General features: G+C 37.1%; 1 protein-coding gene across 1 annotated transcript in view; it reads right to left on the bottom strand.

The window, feature by feature from the left end:
- LOC126161501 (AMME syndrome candidate gene 1 protein homolog) overlaps positions 1 to 19,946 on the bottom strand; it is a 60,262-nt gene that overhangs the window by 32,684 nt on the left and 7,632 nt on the right. The window contains exon 3 of the mRNA XM_049917399.1: positions 9,584 to 9,789. Within this exon, the coding sequence (XP_049773356.1) occupies positions 9,584 to 9,789 (206 nt within the window). The remainder of the gene's footprint in view (positions 1 to 9,583; positions 9,790 to 19,946) is intronic.

The raw sequence follows: 19,946 nt of genomic DNA, 5'->3' as shown, positions 1-19,946 counted from the left end.
TAAGAATAGTGAATGAGACTTATTTAGGCAGAAAAATGTGGGACAACAGCTCAAGCTGAGAGGACATAAAACGCAGACTGACAACAGCATGAAAAGTAGATCTTAAAAAGAAAACTGCTGTAACATCAAGTATAAACTTAAATATGAGGAGATCATTTCTAAAGGTATTGGTTTGGAGCATAGCCTTGTACTGAAGCGAAACATGGGTTGTAAAGAGTTCGCACAGGAGAATAGGAGCTTCTGAAATGAGTTAGTACAGAAAAATGCTGAAGATTAGATGGGTAGATAAGACAACTAATGAAGAGATACTGAATCAAATAGTGGAGAAAAGAAATTTATGGCACTTGTTGACTATAAGAATGGTTCAGTTGCTACGGCACATCGTGAGGTACCAAGGAATAGTCCACTTGGTAAAGGAATAGTTAGTTAATTTGGTAAAGCAATGTAATGTGAAGGGAAGAGGGGAGGGGAGGGGAGGGGAGGGGAGGGGAGGGGAGGGGAGGGGAGGGGAGGGGAGGGGGCAGACGTAAAAACGGTAGAGGTAGACTGACGCCTGACTACAGTGAGCATGTCTAAATGCATGTAGACTGCAGTAGCTACGTAGAAATGAAAAGACTTTCACAATTTTACTACTGGAATAAAGATAACTTTTCTGTTACATGAATGGATCATGTTCTTCATAAATAAGCTCACATTTACATATGTGATGAAACTAGAAAGTAAATCTGCACTAAGGAAAGATCAAAATGGTTTTATTTTACACTCCTATTTATAAGGGAATTCTAGTTTGTCCTTGACTTTATAAAGCAAATGGCAGCCATGACTGATAAATAATGCTCAACAGCACATACAATATATTTTACTGGAGGGGAAATATGAACACACAATAGGAAAGCGTGAAGAAATTGTTAGTTTTTAGCAAAATACTGCAGACAGATAAATATAATTTAGCAGTGTCAACTCTTCTGCTGCACAAGCTTAGTAACCTATGTTAACCTGATTGACTTTCACAGTTGCTAGATGACTTCATGACTTGGCCATTGTGTAATTACAAAAATAGCAGTCCTGCAGTTGTGGTTGATCAAATACAGTGTACACTGGCCTACTTTATAAAGCAGTTTATGCTGGAGAACCTACTGCCTGCAACTCCAATGACTGGGTATGTCTCCGACAGTTGCAGGCAAAATATCAGTCTTAGACTATGCCTTGGAATAATTCAGTTCTGTTACCACAGTACTGCTTGACAGCTTTACATCATTTAAATATTTGAAAGTAACACTGAAAAGCAATATGAAATTGAATGAGCATATGAAGATTGAGGTAGGAGAGGTGAATGGTGGACTTCAGTTTATTAGAAAAATTCTGGGAAAGTGTGGTTCATCTGTATAGGTGACCACATATAGGACACTAGTGTGACCTATTCTTGAATACAGCTTGAGTGTTTGGGATCTGTACCAGGTAGAATTACAGGAAGACATTGAAGCAATTCAGAGGCAGGCTGCTAGATTTGTTACTGGTATGTTCAACCAACATGCAACTGTTATGAAAACTGAAAAAATTTAGCAAACCAGCATTTGAAGCTGACAGCAGAACAATTCCGCTGCCACTAACACACATTTTGCGTAAGTGCCACAAAGAAAAGATACAAGAAATTAGGTCTCATGTGGAGGCCTATAGACATTTGTTTTTTCTTTGCTCTATTTGCAAGTGGAACTTGAAAGGAAACAACTAGTACTGGTACAGGGTACCGTCCACCACACACTATACAGTGGCTTGCCGAGTATGAATGTAGATTTACATTTCTAGTGTTCAAAATGTCTGAAAATCTGTGTATGATGCGCTGGGCAGTCCTAAAACTGAACTACCCACTTTATTTTAGATATATTTTACATTTTATAAGGATTGCTGAAAAAACAGTAACATCTGGATACCAACATCCTATCACGACCAAAATGAAATTTTACTATGGAATGGCAATATCAACGCGTCACAGTTGGAATCGGCCAACTTACCTGGGTGCAACACTTTTTTGGAATATGTAATGGGACAACCACATAGGCTCAGTCATGGATAAAGCATGTGACAGACCTCAATTTATTGGTACAATACTCGGGAAATGCAATCTGTCTACAAAAGGGATTGCTTACAAAGTGCTCGTGAGACCCACCCTGGAATATTGCTGAAGTGTGTGGTACTCATACCACATAGGACTAACAGGGGGTACTGAATGGATACAGAGGAGGGCAACACAGTCACAGATTTGTCTGCCCGGTGGGAGGGGGCCACACAGATGCAGAAGAAACTAAACTGGTAAACTCTTCAAGACAGATATAAACTATCCCAAAAAAGCCTAATTATGAAGTTTCAACAACTGGCTTTAAATTATGACTCTTAGAAACACACCATCCCGTGTATCACTTCAGTAGGGATCATGGGGGCAACATTAGATCACTTACAGCAGCACGGACAGAAACATTTGAACATTATTCCCAAGCTCCATATCTGAACTGAACAGGAAAAAACCCTAATAACTGGCAAAATGAGACATAGCCTCAGTCAGGTGCTTTGCAGAGTATAGATGTAGATGTAGATTTGAGACTTTGTGGTGGTAGTGGTGTCCCATGAATTACATTAAAATGATACTTTTCTTTGTTGTTCCTATGAGAAGAACAACAGACCTACACAAGATGAGAAGAAAGATGTCAAAGTTATGGAGGCACTGAAAAGGAGAAGACGTATCTGAAACTTTCACGAACAATCATCCCAGTTACAAATCAAGGACACAAAAGTACATGGTCCAACTAAGTTTACTCATCACTTAAACTATGACCTAGACCCTCTACGTTTGCTTTGCAATTCCTACAGCACTCTTTCATTGAAGAACCATTACCTAACTTACCTGCCTCCCAGTGCTACAAATAATCCAACTGACTTATAGAGTTCTAGCTGCTGTTAGATTTTACTGTGACCTCTCACCAACCTCTTTTAACTCGATACCAAAAAACAGTAGCGACCAATGATGCCCACATAAGAAGTCATTATACCAAATCATGTATCACATATGGAGAAACAATGGCTGGCAAAACATACTTCTTAAAAACAAAGTACAAATTCAAACATTTACAACATAACATGAGCACAACGTAGTATTGTTTTCTGTGAAACTAAGACAAACCATAACACCAAAAATCATTCTACCACACACTTTACTGTAATAAAGCAACATACATAGGAGTAAATGACTATATGAGAAACAAACTTTACACAGTATACAAAACACAGGCAAAACTCAACAGTAATATTAGTTTTTCATGGTATATTGTACAATAATACATACCGCATGTCCACAAAAATATCCTTCAAAAACAATGTTCATTCTGCATACAATTTTGTGGTGATGCTGTAACATCCCTATGAAAACTTATGTAGGTGATGCTTCCCAATGCAGCTGCATAGAGTTAGATGAGTTGTTCAAGGTCTTATAATTTCATTATAATGGCCTTTGATGAACAATAAGTGCAAGATTAAATACCATGAAAAAATAATACACTTCAGAGCATTGAGTGTAATCACACATTTTAACAAGACAATTTCATGTATACATCTCAAATCATTGAACAAAATCAACTATTTTTTATAGTAAGCACCACATACTGTGAAATGCACAAAATATTCATTAAACTGAAATATTTGACTACTCTGAACAAATCAAACTTTAATAATTTTGTAATCCATTTTTGCCTAGATGTAGTTCAACAACCATTATCGAAAATATAAGTTGACTCTATAAACAGAAGGTTACATCAACCAGCCACATTTTACAATGCTATTTATTTATTTACACAGTGCCGTTTACTGGTTTCGAACCAATAGGTTCATTTTCTGACAGCTAGTTCATATTTTACATTACATTCTGTGTTTTGTTTCCCCAGTTGACGAAACTTCCTTGGGGTAGTGATGCCCTACAACCAAAACAAGATGCGAGACAAAATCTTTTTAATTGTAATTTTGCCTCACAACAATTTTAAGTGATGTACACAAATTATAATTAATAATAATAATAATAATAATATTAATAATTTGTTTACATAACTTAAAATTGTCGTCAGGGAAAATTACAATTAAAAGACATTGTCTCACATCTTATTTTGGTTGTAGGGCATCACCACCCCAAGGAAGTTTTGTCAAGTGGGGAAACAAAACACAGAATGTAATGTAAAACGTGAACTAGCTGTCTGAAGATGAACCTGTCAGTTCGAAACCAGTAACGGCGCTGTGTGAATGAATAAATAGCATTGTAAAATGTGGATGGTTGCTGTAATCTTCTGTGTAAGTCAACCTATATTTTGTACACAGCCAAGCGCTTAAAATGTCAATTTTTGACAAAATAGCATTATCCCAAAGCAGAAAATTCTGGTGTGATTCTGTACATTACACAAAAAATTAGGTACTCGTATGAAGAAGAAAATTGGAAACTTTTAAAAGACTTTGATCTGTATCTTCTCAGTGTCTTCAGAGAAAATTAATTTTATGAGCTTAGCTTTAATTCGTCAGATACCTGTGTCGAATTACAACACTGTTCAGTAAATATTTATGAAAAGTGGCTCTGTTGTTAGCAGATACAATGTGTCTGGAACAGTCAGTCTGTCATCTCAGAAGCGTGTACTATGCATGCACTTTTCCTTCTCCAATTTCAAACATATTTATAAGGGAGCAGAGAAAGAATAATTTCTTCTTACTTCATGAAGAGTTGTCGAAGAGAGAAGACCTGTTTTATGCCTTTTTCCCAGCACCTAACAAACTGAAAATATTACATATAGATGAAGGAATATTTATATTTTCCATGTAATGGGAATTATTTTTCCTGAGAGGATCCACAAAACAACTAATACACATTTTCAAGCAAAAATGTTTGGAATATTTCACAGCAAGAAAAAATCATTCAACACACTTGTGTGCATGACTGCAAGCAGTGTTATTTGATGACAGAGATTCACTGTTTGTTCTCATGAATGGGAAACTGAAAGAAAAGTGTGTGAACAGTACACTTGCCCATATTTGAATTCCATCATACGACAATTAATTTAACTGTTTCAGACAGTGAAGGATAATGATGTTAACATGGAACAGTGTCTTTCTGTAGAGAAAATTTTGCAGAGCTAAATCTATCCTGATTTGTTATCCCTTCTCCTGTTTCTGAACAATCCATTGGATGGTAGTCATAAATGCATGGAAAACTAATTTTACAGTTTGAAGGAAGTATTTACTGCTGAAACTTAAGAAGAAAAGGAGGGTAAAATAAAAATCTTTCCCACAACACTGTGATCTCAACCACTTGCTCAGGATGCAATGATTATTGTTACCACCACCCAAAGAGTCACATGATATTGAGTTTTAAGTGGATTCTAAACACATGTCTGTGTATATTGAGAACAACAGGGCCATTTGTCATTTACCAAACACTACTTGGTAATGAAAGTGAACACTACATTTCTGCGACACCAGCACACATATGGACAAATTTCCTCATGAGTGACTATTTTGAGGTCCACCTCACGAGTAATCAAACAATGTGACAGTACGCTAGAGCGAAAAGAAAACAAACACCAGAAAGCAACAATCCTACACATATCAAAATTTATTTCCTTCTCAAGCACTTGTTGTAGAGTATATATGGTCATAAGCATGAAGTCTTACCCTCGGGGACAAAATGTCTTAGAAAATAGCTTTAGTATCTTCTATAAACACCTAGAGTTACAATGCTGTCATGATACCAAGCACTGGAGGAACTGTATGTTATATTGACGTCTTCAGTTACACGTTACTTCCACATTTGTCACAAATGGTTAAATTAATGTGAACATCATATCACCAGAAAGAATGCTCTGTAACGAACATGGTATAGTCATAATGCTAGTGAGTGGACTTAAAGTTTTGCAGAACACACTTGGCAATGCGAGAAGTGTATGTACAGGCAATATCTTGTTGGGCTGAGTGCATCTTCCTTATGTCGTACAAACTGCAGAAGGATATTCTGGAAGATGATTAGACATATTCAGTGTTGCGCCTAACAAGTATCAGAGGAGTTAGGTCATGGTCTATGGCTTCCAACAGACTGTCCACAATTGGTCCTTTATGTTCCAGCCCAACACACTCCATCATATTATTCTCTCCTAGCCGTCATCACACTCTCGTAGGATGAGCACTGATGTTAAGGCAGAATCTGCTCTCATTCTAAACATAGTGTTGAACCATTCATTCCTACAATTTTGTGTTTCCCAACACCATCAGAAATAGGCTGCACAACCATGAGATTTGGGTGCATGCATACAGTATCCTTGCTCTTAAACCAGTCTGATGTTTTGAATAGTTCTTTAGAAAAATTGTTCAGTGCCTCAATGGTACTGACAGTTAATTGATGCTGTCCTTGTATATCTGGTGTCTTTATTAACCTAGTTTGAGGCATTTGGCAGCAGAACACTGCTTCAGCAGGCCAAATACTGTTATCAGTTTAACAGTCTCATGATCAGTGTGTAGTACCTACATCAAACACAACAGGGAACTCTTAACCATTGCCTTTATTACCGCCATCTACAAGTATTTTAGTCCCACACTGTATGTTTCGATAGTGAAGGTTTCTTCTACAAAGCAAGCATTTTGCAAATCCCACATAAATAAATACTGTGAACTTCCTGGTTTCTGTCAGTTGTGTTCATTGTTTAAGTACAATTTCTCACACATTCCCTGTGTTGTCATCACAACTGAGAAATGGACAGCTTCCCTGTAAACATGGGAGAATAATTCAAGGAGCTCCCTAAGTTACACACAGTTTAGAGTTGAATTACTGCCTAGATGTGTAAAAATCTCCATAGAAAAGCAAATTATTGAAAACATTCCTTACAATGTGTTAAAGTAATTCTACAGGGAAAAGCCAACAATAAGATGAAAGATTCAGGCATTGGACCCCCCCCCCCCCCCCCCCCACACACACACACACACACACACACAAAGTGGAAATCTGTACTTGTCAAGGTGAAATATTGTTAAGTGCAATAACAAAACTTGTGGCAAAAACTTACCACTATTTTATTTCCTTTCGAAGCACATTAGTTAGCTATGTTTCATTAAATAGACTCTAGAGACTTAACGGCTATTTGCAACAACTTGTATATATGTGGTCTCAATCTGGTTACATCCAATACTCTTACAGTGCTAGTATGATCACAGTTAGTCATTTGAAAAACTGGTTAAATAAAGGAATGTCGCATGCTTAGCACAAGCTTCTGCATTTTGACGCTACTTCAGTAGCTTGCATATCAATTTCGCTCTTTTTTTTATCAGGTACTTTCTCATTTGGACTACAGATGTTAAGTGCACCTCCTTCAAGAACTTTCCACTGAAATCTGAAGTGCCCCTTGGGAACTGAACATGTGACCTCTGCATTTGCAGCTCGCAATGCTAATTAGTATGTCATGGTGGCTGTTTTGCAGAGCTGGTTGATCACTGGACAATCTTTATCTCAAGCTTTCTACATTCAAGATATTTTAGAGCTTTAGCCCTATCACACTCCCACGGTTCTCATTTAGAGAAGAGAAGTAAATGCAGAGAGACTCATATATATAATTATAAAATAATGTAGGAACCACAGGGGCCTTTCACTTTGGTAGAAGTTACATTCCAGAATTACACACACAATAAATGCTTTTCAGGTTCACTGAGAGTGAAGGTACGCAGTTCTTATTCACACAATATTTACTATCTTTCTCACTATTATGTACAAAGGCTATTGGCTTACAACTGTATCTCTCAAGTGGAATGTGCCACAAGGACTTCATAAGCTGAACGAGAAAACCTTTAGCCCTCTCCTAACACAAAACTGTTGTTTTATTAGATGTTGAAGCCTGGTGTGTGAAACATGCTCCAAGAAGCTGCAATGCCCCCAGAACACATTACCTAGTATAGCTGACTTCTGAAGCAGGATGAATCAGAAAAAATTGTCCGTTGTTGCTCAAACTTACTTTCCATTAGTTTTTGGAACTTCCTGTAGCATTGTTACAATGTGTTTCGGAAGGTGGTCTAAACAGCAACAGAGCTGAAGATGACAAGCATAAATTAACTAACAGCACCATGAAAAAGGCCCAATATCTTTCCACATTTAGATTTCTATGAAATGTCAGAAGGCATCTGTACACTCCATGTGAAGTGGCCATACAAATTGCAGTGTCCAGGCATACTACATTTACAGCCATCATTTTCTGTACCACTAAACTAAGTAATCAGTGTGCACATGAAAGAAGACAGTTTCATGTGGTAAGTCTGAACAAACTGTTGTGTTTTATAGTCTGACAATGATTTATGGATTTGTAGTTCTAGCTTGACGATGTCCACTATGGACAAACACTCGTTACTGTTATTCTGAAGAAGTTTGGGTTGTCCCGACTAAAACCTAGGTAAATGGTGCAACTGAGGCTGTTAATTATTAAAATTAAACTGTTGTGAACCTGGAGGTCAATTTGAACACCACAGCACTTTATTTAGCGACTGTCGTTTTAGCATTCACTTGCTTTCTTCAGATTTGTGAGTTCACCTTCCCAGACAATAAGGAGGCCTATAGTTTATGTGGACTCCAAACAATAGTACAGCCTGGCATTTCGCATATACACAAGTTACTGTCAGATTTGAAAGGAGCGAAAGGTGTCTATTAGGACCTACTTACACCAAAACACGAATTGCTGACTTTGCTTTGTAACACTTCACCATAATCTCTTATTTCTTGTCATGAAGTGTATTAATATATTAACACTTCTGTGTGCCACATTCCTTCCTCAGAAACCTGACTATCTCCAACTGCTGTTTTTTATGCTCTGACAAACATTCATAAAAGCAGTGGATGTTGTCAAAGTTTTGCAGTAATTGCATCCTCAGACTTTTTCACCTGATAAGAATACCCTTAGCATTTAAACTTAAGAAGTGTTCATGTAGCAGTTAACATAAACATTTGAGTGAAAACACTGTATTTTCGCAGTTCTTCTGCTTGGACTTCACATTCTACCTGGCATCCTCTATAAAGGTATATGATGACACAGTGATAGCGATACATTCCTTCATGAATCACGAAAAGGTACCTGGACACTTCTAATCTTACATAATCAAGGCCTAATTGATACTTTGGTCATTTCCGAGACGAAAATTTTTTTACATAAATGTAAGCATGACATCTTCATTGATTTATGAAGTAGAACAACACACACTACAATACGATATGCAACCTACGCCACTCTTCTGTTAAGTAAATGTGAATATTACCTCAAACCAAACTCTGCAAAATACATCTATCTAACAGAGGCACATGAAATGCCCTCTCAATGTTTTCCACAACATTCCACATAACAAATTAAAAGTTATGACTAAAACAAAAGAGTTTTGTTATGAATTACATGCACCATACCTATGTAATGGTTTGCAAATTGTATCAAAAATCAAATAAAACTTATTTGAAAAATATTAATTAAAATGAAATTGCACTGTGTGTTAATATAAGCTTAGCAAGTAGACAAATGTATCTTAAGTTTATTAAGTATACCTTGTTCTGGTGCAACCTCGGGAAGGTAGGTAGCCGTACGTTTGCTTCCTTTTTCATTGTGGAATTCTATTCGTATTCCATGCACCCCCACTTCCCAATCAAGGTAGTCCATGCCATCTTCAAAATGGCGGAGGATAGAGACGGATACGTGGAGTTTGGAGAACTCATCTCTTGTGATAGGACTGAACCGAGAGTCCTTGAAAGCACTTGCATCAAATAAAACAACACTGGTTATATGAAAAATACCATTTTCATTTCATGTTATATGTACTACTGCAGAAAGTTAACTTCAGATGAACAAATATGAAACTACTCATTTATGCATGCTACTAAACCTTAGGTTAGGCTTTGAAGCTTCAGTAAATTATTTGTAAAATCTAGAACAACCAATATGTATATGGTATATATGAATGAAGAAGTGTCATAAGCTATTTGTCCAGTGAATTCCTCATGAGCCTCCTTGCATACATTGTTGGAAAACACTACATCATATCTATTCATACGCTTTGAGTAGTGTGAAGATTAATACTGTTCTTTCAGCAACACAGGCAAAAAAAATCTTCTTTTGCCAAACTGACCAACATCAGAAAATAGTATAATTAATTTACGCAAAAGTGACAAGTTAAGACCTATTGGGAACTAAGAGAAGTTAATATTTTCTATATGCAAGTTGCTAGAAATGTGAAAGGTTTCAGAAAGCACTTTATAAAGTTTCATGAAACATCTGCAAAAACTGGTCCATTAATGTACTACACAATTCCTTTGCTGTTGCCTATGTCCCGACAAAGAGAACAATGATGAAATGCTATGAATCTTGGCGATTTTTTTTAATACTAAAAAGAAATTTGCATATTCTGCAGTATACATTCAAAACATGATTTCATAAAACAGAGCAACAGTGCAGTTGTTTATAATGAGTCATAATCTCTACGAAAATCTGTATTTACTTACATTATCAAGGTATGTATAACTTTAAATTGACTAAAATACATTATCAAAGTTTTAGAGAGCGTGATTGGAATAGATACTAAAAGAAAGGAGCAAATGAAAATTGAAATAGGTGGACACTTTGATAATGAATGCTATTGAGAATCAAGTATGAGATGATGGAAATGTACTCACTGCTAGTTTTTATTTATTGTCTAAATAAGAAATCTTGTGTTATTTCACATGTTAAGTACTGCCCCAGATATTCAAATTTTTGGTAAATAAATATCACCGAAGTAACAAAACATATCAAGAAGACTAAAGAGACTGCCTGAAAGCATTATCTAATACATTCAGTTTGTTGTATGAATGCTATTTCGGGACCCATAGAGAATTTAGTGATCAGTAAAACTTTAACACATTTGGCATCATCAATAAAAGTTTTTATATTAACATCAATTACTTTAATGGAATGACTTTCATTCTGCAGTGGAGTGTGAGTTGATACGGAACTGCAGATTAAAACTGCGCCCGGGACTGAGACTTTAACTCTACCAATTGAGCTACCCAATTACTACTCATGACCTATCCTCATAGCTTTTGACATGTCCTCACAGCTTTCCTTCCACCAGTATCTCATCTCCTACCTTCCAAACTTCATTTGCCACTGAAATGCGAAGGTCCTCAGCCAAATCTCAGTCTGGCACACAGTTAATTAATCAAGAAGTTTCATTACTTTATGTATGTTTTCAATTTTTATGCCAAGCAATTGCATATTTTACCCCATTTTACTAAATCTTTACTGATACACCCCTTAATAAAATACTGAATGGTTAATTGGGGAAATAGTTAGTAGTTTTTCCTTTGATAATATTTCAATGTCCCACTGATAGCAGAGACATGTAAGAGTTGGAGAACCTCCAAGTTCTGGCAAGGCTTGAGAAAAAAAATCATTCTTGGTTGAAGACCATGTCTAATTTTCTATTGGTGCAAAAGAAGAAAGGAAATTAAGAGCTTAACATGGAATTGGGTTTTTTGCATAAAGCATGGAGTGGATGAATATAATGCAACTGGATAGATAAAAAAATTATTCGCCTAATGGCAGCAAGAGGACACACACACAAAGGTACAAAAACCTGCAAGCTTTCAGAGCCACAGGCTACTTATTCTGTCTGAAAGGTTGAAGGTCTCCCTATTTACTTAAACTCATCAGTCCTTTTCCTTCACTCCTCCTCCTTCCCCTTCAACCCTTCTACCCAGAGGAGGAGCCATAGGCTCTGAAGCAGTGCAAATTTTAATACGTTTGTATGTGGGTTCTCCTGCCACCACTTAGTGAATAGAATTTTTATCTATCCAATTACATTATATTTTCAAAAACGGATTAAAGGACTGGATGAAGATAGAGACATTATTGTCTGTGATCTTGTCAGTAGAGTCATACTAACATTCTGTCATAGTGTTTTACGAAAACCACTGAAGCTATATAAGAATATCACAGAAAGCCCTCTTTACACAATTCTTTATTGGATCCAAACTGAGAGTCCAGTGTTTCTACCAGTTTTTAAACAATAGCAAAGGACAACTGTGATATATATTTTGTGATGATGGTATTCTGATTGAGAGGTTAGGTTACAGTCTGAACAGTTTCATACATCAGGGATAAAGAAAGTTAATATTCATACTTGGAATAATTAAAAGTCTATTAATCTACCAAAACTACACACTAGGAACAAAATTTTTCTTATGGGAGATCACAAAGCATAGGAGTTGAGGTGAGTATCAGAATGTGTGCACATGGATGTAGCAGAAAGGAACACAGTACCATTTTACTGAGATGACATACTAGACAGTACTAGCGCACACATCTGAGGTCAATGACTGCATGACTTAAATATAACCTACATCCAGATTCCCAACTTACATATTGTGCTTACAGTTAGAACTACCCCACAGTTTGGACACACACGTTCACCTGAAACTGTCCCACAATTATCAGCCTGCAATTTCTCTTTCTGGTTTCATCTTAGTATCAGCATTTGCAATATATATTCCCCATCTGCATATTTGAAACTGAGAACTAAGATCAGTTCAAGGACATTTCGGTCATAATGCTGGCATGAACAACTTCATTCTGGAAGTGTTTTGAATGTTTTTTTTGGGCTCTAAAACACTGCCTGAAAACTACATCAACAATGTACGAGGGCAGTTCAATAAGTAACGCAACACATGTTTTTTCTGAAACAGGGGATGTTTTATTCAGCATTGAAATACACCAGGTTATTCCCCAATCTTTTAGCTACACAACACTATTTTCCAACGTAATCTCCATTCAATGCTACGGCCTTACGCCACCTTGAAATGAGGGCCTGTATGCCTGCACGGTACCATTCCACTGGTCGATGTCAGAGCCGACATCGTACTGCATCAATAACTTCTTCATCATCCGCGTAGTGCCTCCCACGGATTGCGTCCTTCATTGGGCCAAACATATGGAAATCCGACGGTGCGAGATCGGGGCTGTAGGGTGCATGAGGAAGAACAGTCCACTGAAGTTTTGTGAGCTCCTCTCGGGTACAAAGACTTGTGTGAGGTCTTGCGTTGTCATGAAGAAGGAGAAGTTCGTTCAGATTTTTGTTCCTACAAACACGCTGACGTCGTTTCTTCAATTTCTGAAGAGTAGCACAATACACTTCAGAGTTGATCGTTTGACCATGGGGAAGGACATCGAACAGAATAACCCCTTCAGCGTCCCAGAAGACTGTAACCATGACTTTACTGGCTGAGGGTATGGCTTTAAACTTTTTCTTGGTAGGGGAGAGGGTGTGGCGCCACTCCATTGATTGCCGTTTTGTTTCAGGTTCGAAGTGATGAACCCATGTTTCATCGCCTGTAATAATCTTTGAAAAGAAATTGTCACCCTCAGCCACATGACGAGCAAGCAATTCCGCGCAGATGGTTCTCCTTTGCTCTTTATGGTGTTCGGTTAGACAACGAGGGACCCAGCGGGAACAAACCTTTGAATATCCCAACTGGTGAACAATTGTGACAGCACTACCAACAGAGATGTCAAGTTGAGCACTGAGTTGTTTGATGGTGATCCGTCGATCATCTCGAACGAGTGTGTTCGCATGCTCCGCCATTGCAGGAGTCACAGCTGTGCACGGCCGGCCCGCACGCGGGAGATCAGACAGTCTTGCTTGACCTTGCGGCGATGATGACACACGCTTTGCCCAACAACTCACCGTGCTTTTGTCCACTGCCAGATCACCGTAGACATTCTGCAAGCGCCTATGAATATCTGAGATGCCCTGGTTTTCCGCCAAAAGAAACTCGATCACTGCCCGTTGTTTGCAACGCACATCCGTTACAGATGCCATTTTAACAGCTCCGTACAGCGCTGACACCTGTCGGAAGTCAATGAAACTATACGAGACGAAGCGGGAATGTTTGAAAATATTCCACAAGAAATTTCCGGTTTTTTCAACCAAAATTGGCCGAGAAAAAAAATGTGTTGCATTACTTATTGAACTGCCCTCGTATAGCAAATCCATTTAAAACACAAAACATCCACACACATTTTTAAGGAGGGGGGGAGGGAGGAGGGATCTATTCCTATGTTGTGTGGTATTGCTGTCACAGTTAACTATATATTCAGTGCTATCTTATTCCTCATCACACATCTAATGAAAGTAATTAATGAAAATCTGAAGAAGGATAGGGTAATCAGCAGATTTCTGAAAAGGTCTAATTTTATACAGCACAAATTCATTCCTGTAACCATGTTGATAACAACATTATGAACAAAACAGCATTTTTGTGTGCTTACGGGAACACCTGGTGCAAATGATCATTTCAGCCTGTAAGATATGCTGATGACATACAGGATCTTCAACTAAAATGGGTAGATTTAAAATTCATTAGTTAATTCTGAAGAATTTACTGCAAATTCAAATCACACTGCACAATATTTAAAGAAATTTCACAGAATGTAAGAGAAATTTTAGTGCCATGTGGTGCTAAAAATCTTTTGTTTTTATTGATTACAAAGTACTGCTCTTCATCAAACTTTGGTTGGAATCCAAATCAACATGGAAGTAATGCATGGGATGCCACAGTTCATTTCAAACAGGCAACAAGCAGCACAAATGACAGACAGAAATGAACAGTCTCTTCTTCTTCTTCTTCTTCCAGTGTTACTATCACACGAGAAATGGAAGTGCTTATATCTGTGACATCTTTTTTTCCTACATCCATCCTTTGTACCACATCCATCCAAAAGGCATGTGTGGCCATCACCTCAGTAACTTAGCTGCTTTGTAAGTCTCATAGCAGGAACAATTTTTGAATGAAATAATATGAAACATCTGAAAAAAAAGAGGATGATTGAATGATCTCAACAATGTTTATGTAATGGCAGAGGTTCAACACACAATGAATGAAAGATATAAATTAAAGCACTTCTTTAATAGTGTCATTTTGTTCATTGGACAGTGCACTGCTTGTAGAAATGAGAGATTTCCCTCTCTTATGCATCAGTAATATCATACATTTGCATCAATAGTGAAGAGTGGGACAATAAGATTGATACACCTTTGCCTCAATGCATAGCTGTAGTTATGCAGAACAAATCTTGTGTGTTCTAGTGTGCAAGGGATTATTCCATAACAAAGTGCTTGAAACCGAGAAAGTGTAAATGAATATAACTGATTAATGTGATAAACCAGCTGTTATGAAGGAGAAGAAACAAAAAAAAAGCACCTTGTCACACTTTCCCAATACAGTATTATGTACTGCACAACATGTCATTCACCTGCCCAAAATGGCTATTTAAACTGTCGTTTCCTGCAACTTAGAATTTTAATGATGTGTAAGGCAAATTATTCAGTAATACTAAGCTCAAAATATTGTTCTACTGATTTTTCAGAGCTCAAATCCAATCATTATTTCATCACAATGTAGTGCAACCCATAAATTCGGAGTAGTAAGACCTGCTACAATTGCAGTGGGCTTAGTGTGGCAGCCTCCTGCTCGCCTACATCAACCAAATCACTATACCTCAGAGTTCTCACAGCTCTACACAAGGCCTTTGTCTCACCTGTACCCATTTGTGCTTTGCAGCTGAAAGTTGCAACAACACTGCTAGCTGACAAGGATCTCCTTACATTATCTCAACAATAGTCAATTTATTTGTTAGAATTAAAAAAATAAAAATGACAATAACTGATGAAAAAATTAAAGAGTACATTTAAAAAATAACTTTTATAATGCAACCAAATGAAACTGTAAGTATTTTGTGAATCTCTCGTAGTGAGTAGATTTCTTTGTTAATCTTGACAATTTCTCTTTCTGAAATGTCTCACCTGCTATGTAGTTAAACACCATTATCTCCCACCATTACAAAGATGGATTTACGGTAGTTGGTCAGATTACGTTCCGTTTGTTTCTGTCCTCTTCCCTAGATCTTATTTTTCATTCTTCCCCATTCAACCCTAAATTGGCTATTATAATACATCTGCATTCTACACAACAATGGATTGGACTACACAGCTACTGAGAAATTTCTGTACCCAAATCATTCTCCTCCATTCAATATCAGTACTGCTTTCTATTATCATTTATTTCCCTCCCATTCTAGTCTACTGAAACTATTCTCCCATTCGTTTTATATTCAAACCTGCTCTCGCACTTCACATACTTATACTGAATACTTTATTTTAATTACTTCCTTACGTGTCACCAAACTACATCGTCCTGTTCTCTGTTGCTTTCTGTGCTTCATTATTTTCTTTTTCTTTTTTTCTTTGGATAATCTACTGATTTCTGTAGGCTTATCTCATTGATGTAAAAAAGAAACCTTGTTCTGTCTTCTTATCTTACATCATCATCAAATCTGGTACAATATCGACCTTCATACTGGAAGTAAAAGTTGTTAAGTAGCACTTGTACATCTGAACATATGGCTATTAACTTTATACAGGCAACAGTGCAGCCCTTTCATTTCCACTTCAGATTAATTATTGTGTGCCTTTCAGCCTCTGAAAATATTCCTCCATAAGTTTTTCTGTAGTCAGCAATTTTTCAGCTTTTTGAAAGTAACTGAAATCATCAAGCAACATCTAGCTAAAAATTCCCTCTCCCTCTCTCTTACTTTATTAGCATCCTTAGAAAATGTAGTCATCTTCAAGATGGTTGTTTATCAATTATCAAACATCATAGAAGTCTATTTCAAAAAAAAATCAGCTGTAGTATGTCTATCATTACAATGTCAATGTTTCAGCCACTATGACAAGTAGTCTTCATCAAGGTCACCATCTATTACTTCAGGGCAACTACAGGTCTACATACTCAATTTTTTCTCCCTGTCTCTTATCACATGAGAAATATGTTCTAAGAATTGCCTGAATACTAAATGATTGTAGTGGAGAAGTGAGACGAGATTAGGTCCCCAACTGACTGCATTTATATTCGATTCTATGGGATAATATTGTGAATTACGAGGAAGCTGTTGCCAAGATGTGACACCCATCCTGCAAATAATCAGCCAATAAAAATCAAGTAACTACCTATCAATAATGTACCTCAGCTCCTTCCTCTCGAATCCACTCCTCTAGTGATGAGCGATACAGTGGCAAATGATGAGGTAATAGGAGCAATTTCCATCCTGACACAGGCCACTTGGCATAGTGGTCGAGCCATTGGTTCATACTAGAACACAACAGGAGACAAGAAAAATTTTATTGTAATATTTAACGCAGTTACATTTCACGATTGTACTGTCTTCCTTTTCATTCTCCCCCCCCCCCCTTTTTTTTGCTGCCTTATCTCAGGATAATTCATTTGAGTTTGACTCTCAATATCAAGAGTATGTTCTATGTTGCCTGTAGACACTTGTTTATTCCATTATTTGTTCTTTCAACCACACCAACATTTGTTTACTTCAGTAATTAGGTACTTTTAAATTTCCAGGCACTTCAGTTTTGCATAAGCCCATTAGCAACCTAACAGTATCAAACTGCAGCAAATATGCCACTTGGCTTTCAGATATTAACATTTTGTAGGTATTCATAACTGCAATCGACAGCGAACTCTTTTGAAACAACCACATTCCCACACATAAGCTTTGTATCATGCTGTCCCAGATATAACTTCTTCAATGGAGGAGAAAGGCCAGCATTTTCTTTTATATAGACCAAAATGAAAACACAGGCCATTATGTCATCTATATCTCAGCTTTTATTTGCAATGTGACATAGGAAGCATGAAAGCATGTACAGTACTGTGGTGTGTAAACATTGAAGATGTAATGATAGAGGCAGTAAATTCCCTTTTTCTTTGTCACTCTAAGGAACCTATCTATATTTCATCCACTGATATTTTGCTGCTAACATCATGCTTCACCAGAGCCCCGTCAGCCGCCACTCTTCAGGGTTTCTGTAAGGGAATCACATTAACTGTGGCACCAATCATAATATGAGCTATTAGCCATATTTCATCCCTACAGATATCCCCTACTATGTGCCGTTGTCCGTCTCCCACGATCTTGGACGAGGGGTTGGCCTTCTGGGAGACAATGAGCAACTAATGACCTTCATACTTTAAACTAGTCAAATTGTTCTGAAGAGGGGGAAAAAAAACCTATGTCCTTAAATGATGGAGATAACTGCTTAACAACAGTAAGAGTTTCAGAAACAAATGAACAACTAAAAGAAAAACTGAATTATGAACATTTATGCTGGGGATCCCATTTTCCTAACATTTAGTGCACTGAGGTAACAGCAAATGTTCTACTGAACCTGCTGTCTGCTTTCACTGCCTCAAAAGCTTTAGCGTAAAAGGTCCAACTGGGATGGCTTAACATGTCTTTTCTTTTATTTCATTGATGGATCTTCAGCCTTAAATGTGATGTTAACCACAATGTGCTTTAACATTGTTCAAATATGCAAAGATACCACTATTAGATGCAAAAGCAAGCATTTGTATCTGGAGCTTAATGCCCAAATCATCTGAGACTTGTATAGTCAATGCATTGTAGAGACTGCGAGATCGAGGTGAGCCTGAAAGCAGTAAATGCAGAGTACAATGCCCAAAAAAAAAGTATCAAGGAAATATTATATGCCATTGAAATACAACATCTATATTATGGTAAGAAACACGAAGCAACATCGCACTTCATTTATCAGCTGAAGATGTAGATTTTACCTGCAACCAATGAAGTTTGGACACCAGTGCTGTATCTCAGCATGATCTGCACAAAATATATTATTACTGAGCAACAAAAATCTGCATTCAGATACAACATGCTTAATACTATACATACGAATCTCAATTTACTACCAGTTTGTGAAAACACATTCCTCAGAAGTAATGTTTAGAGTGTCTGCTACTCTCCAGTCAAAGATACAGATCTGGTGATCAAACATCTCATTCAAAATTTCAAGCCTGCATTTGTGTGCAGCAGAAATACTGAAGTCAGTGTATGTTTTCCAGTATGTACTAAGAGGGACGTAAATTTACATTTACAGTTGAAAATATATATCTAAAGTCAAAATATGATATATAATTCAAATCACAAATTGTTTTAAAAGTATTATACATAAATAACAGACAGACATATGTTACATGTTGCAATTAAACCCACTGTTACCATACATAATGAAGTGATCCAATATGTTTCAAATGAATTGTAGAGAAAATCTCATGATGTTTCAGGCATGCTACAAGGCTGCATGGAACACCTTTAAGACCACTTCACCTCCAAGAATAAAAATCAGAGCTTCACCTGGTTTCCCAGAAACGTTAGCCATTGACCGTTTACTGCTTTTACAATGAAGAACATGTGGTATTAATTAGATGATGCTTGAAGTATAGGATAGTTGTAGGTGGATGCTCCACAATTCTTAAACTCCACTTTCCTCAAACTACAGGCCATGTTATAGCAATCATAACACTTTAGTAACTTCTTAACCAATTTTAGATTTCCTGCTGCAGAAAAAAAGCTGGACATGTAAATAGTATTTCTGCTTCTGGAAGGCAACTAGCCTACATACACATAAAATAAATGTTTCAAAAAGCAACCAGAACCTCCACAGGAAAAGGAAGATAAAAGGTTAGGTAATGGGATATACTACAGTCTACCAAACAGCAATCTTAGGAAGGAGAAAAGGACACATGAATGTCTCTACAAACCATTATTAATGTTCAGCACTTATGAGAAGGATACATTGCTGCTCACTGTAAAGAAGACACAATGAGATGCAAACAGGCACAACGAAAAAACTGTTCCACATTAACCTTTTGGCCAAAGCCTTATTCATAAAAGAAAACACACAAATAATTACATAAGCAAACACAGCTGTCACACACATTACAGTAAAATTGGCATTCTTACTGCAGTGGCCAGAAATAGCAGTCACATGTGCATGAGGTGCACCAGTTT

The sequence above is a fragment of the Schistocerca cancellata genome, chromosome 2, assembly GCF_023864275.1.
Source record: "Schistocerca cancellata isolate TAMUIC-IGC-003103 chromosome 2, iqSchCanc2.1, whole genome shotgun sequence".
NCBI classification, from domain to species: Eukaryota; Metazoa; Arthropoda; class Insecta; order Orthoptera; family Acrididae; genus Schistocerca; species Schistocerca cancellata.
The sequence above is the reverse complement of the archived record's forward strand: the minus strand, read 5'-3'. Positions and strand labels throughout refer to the sequence as shown.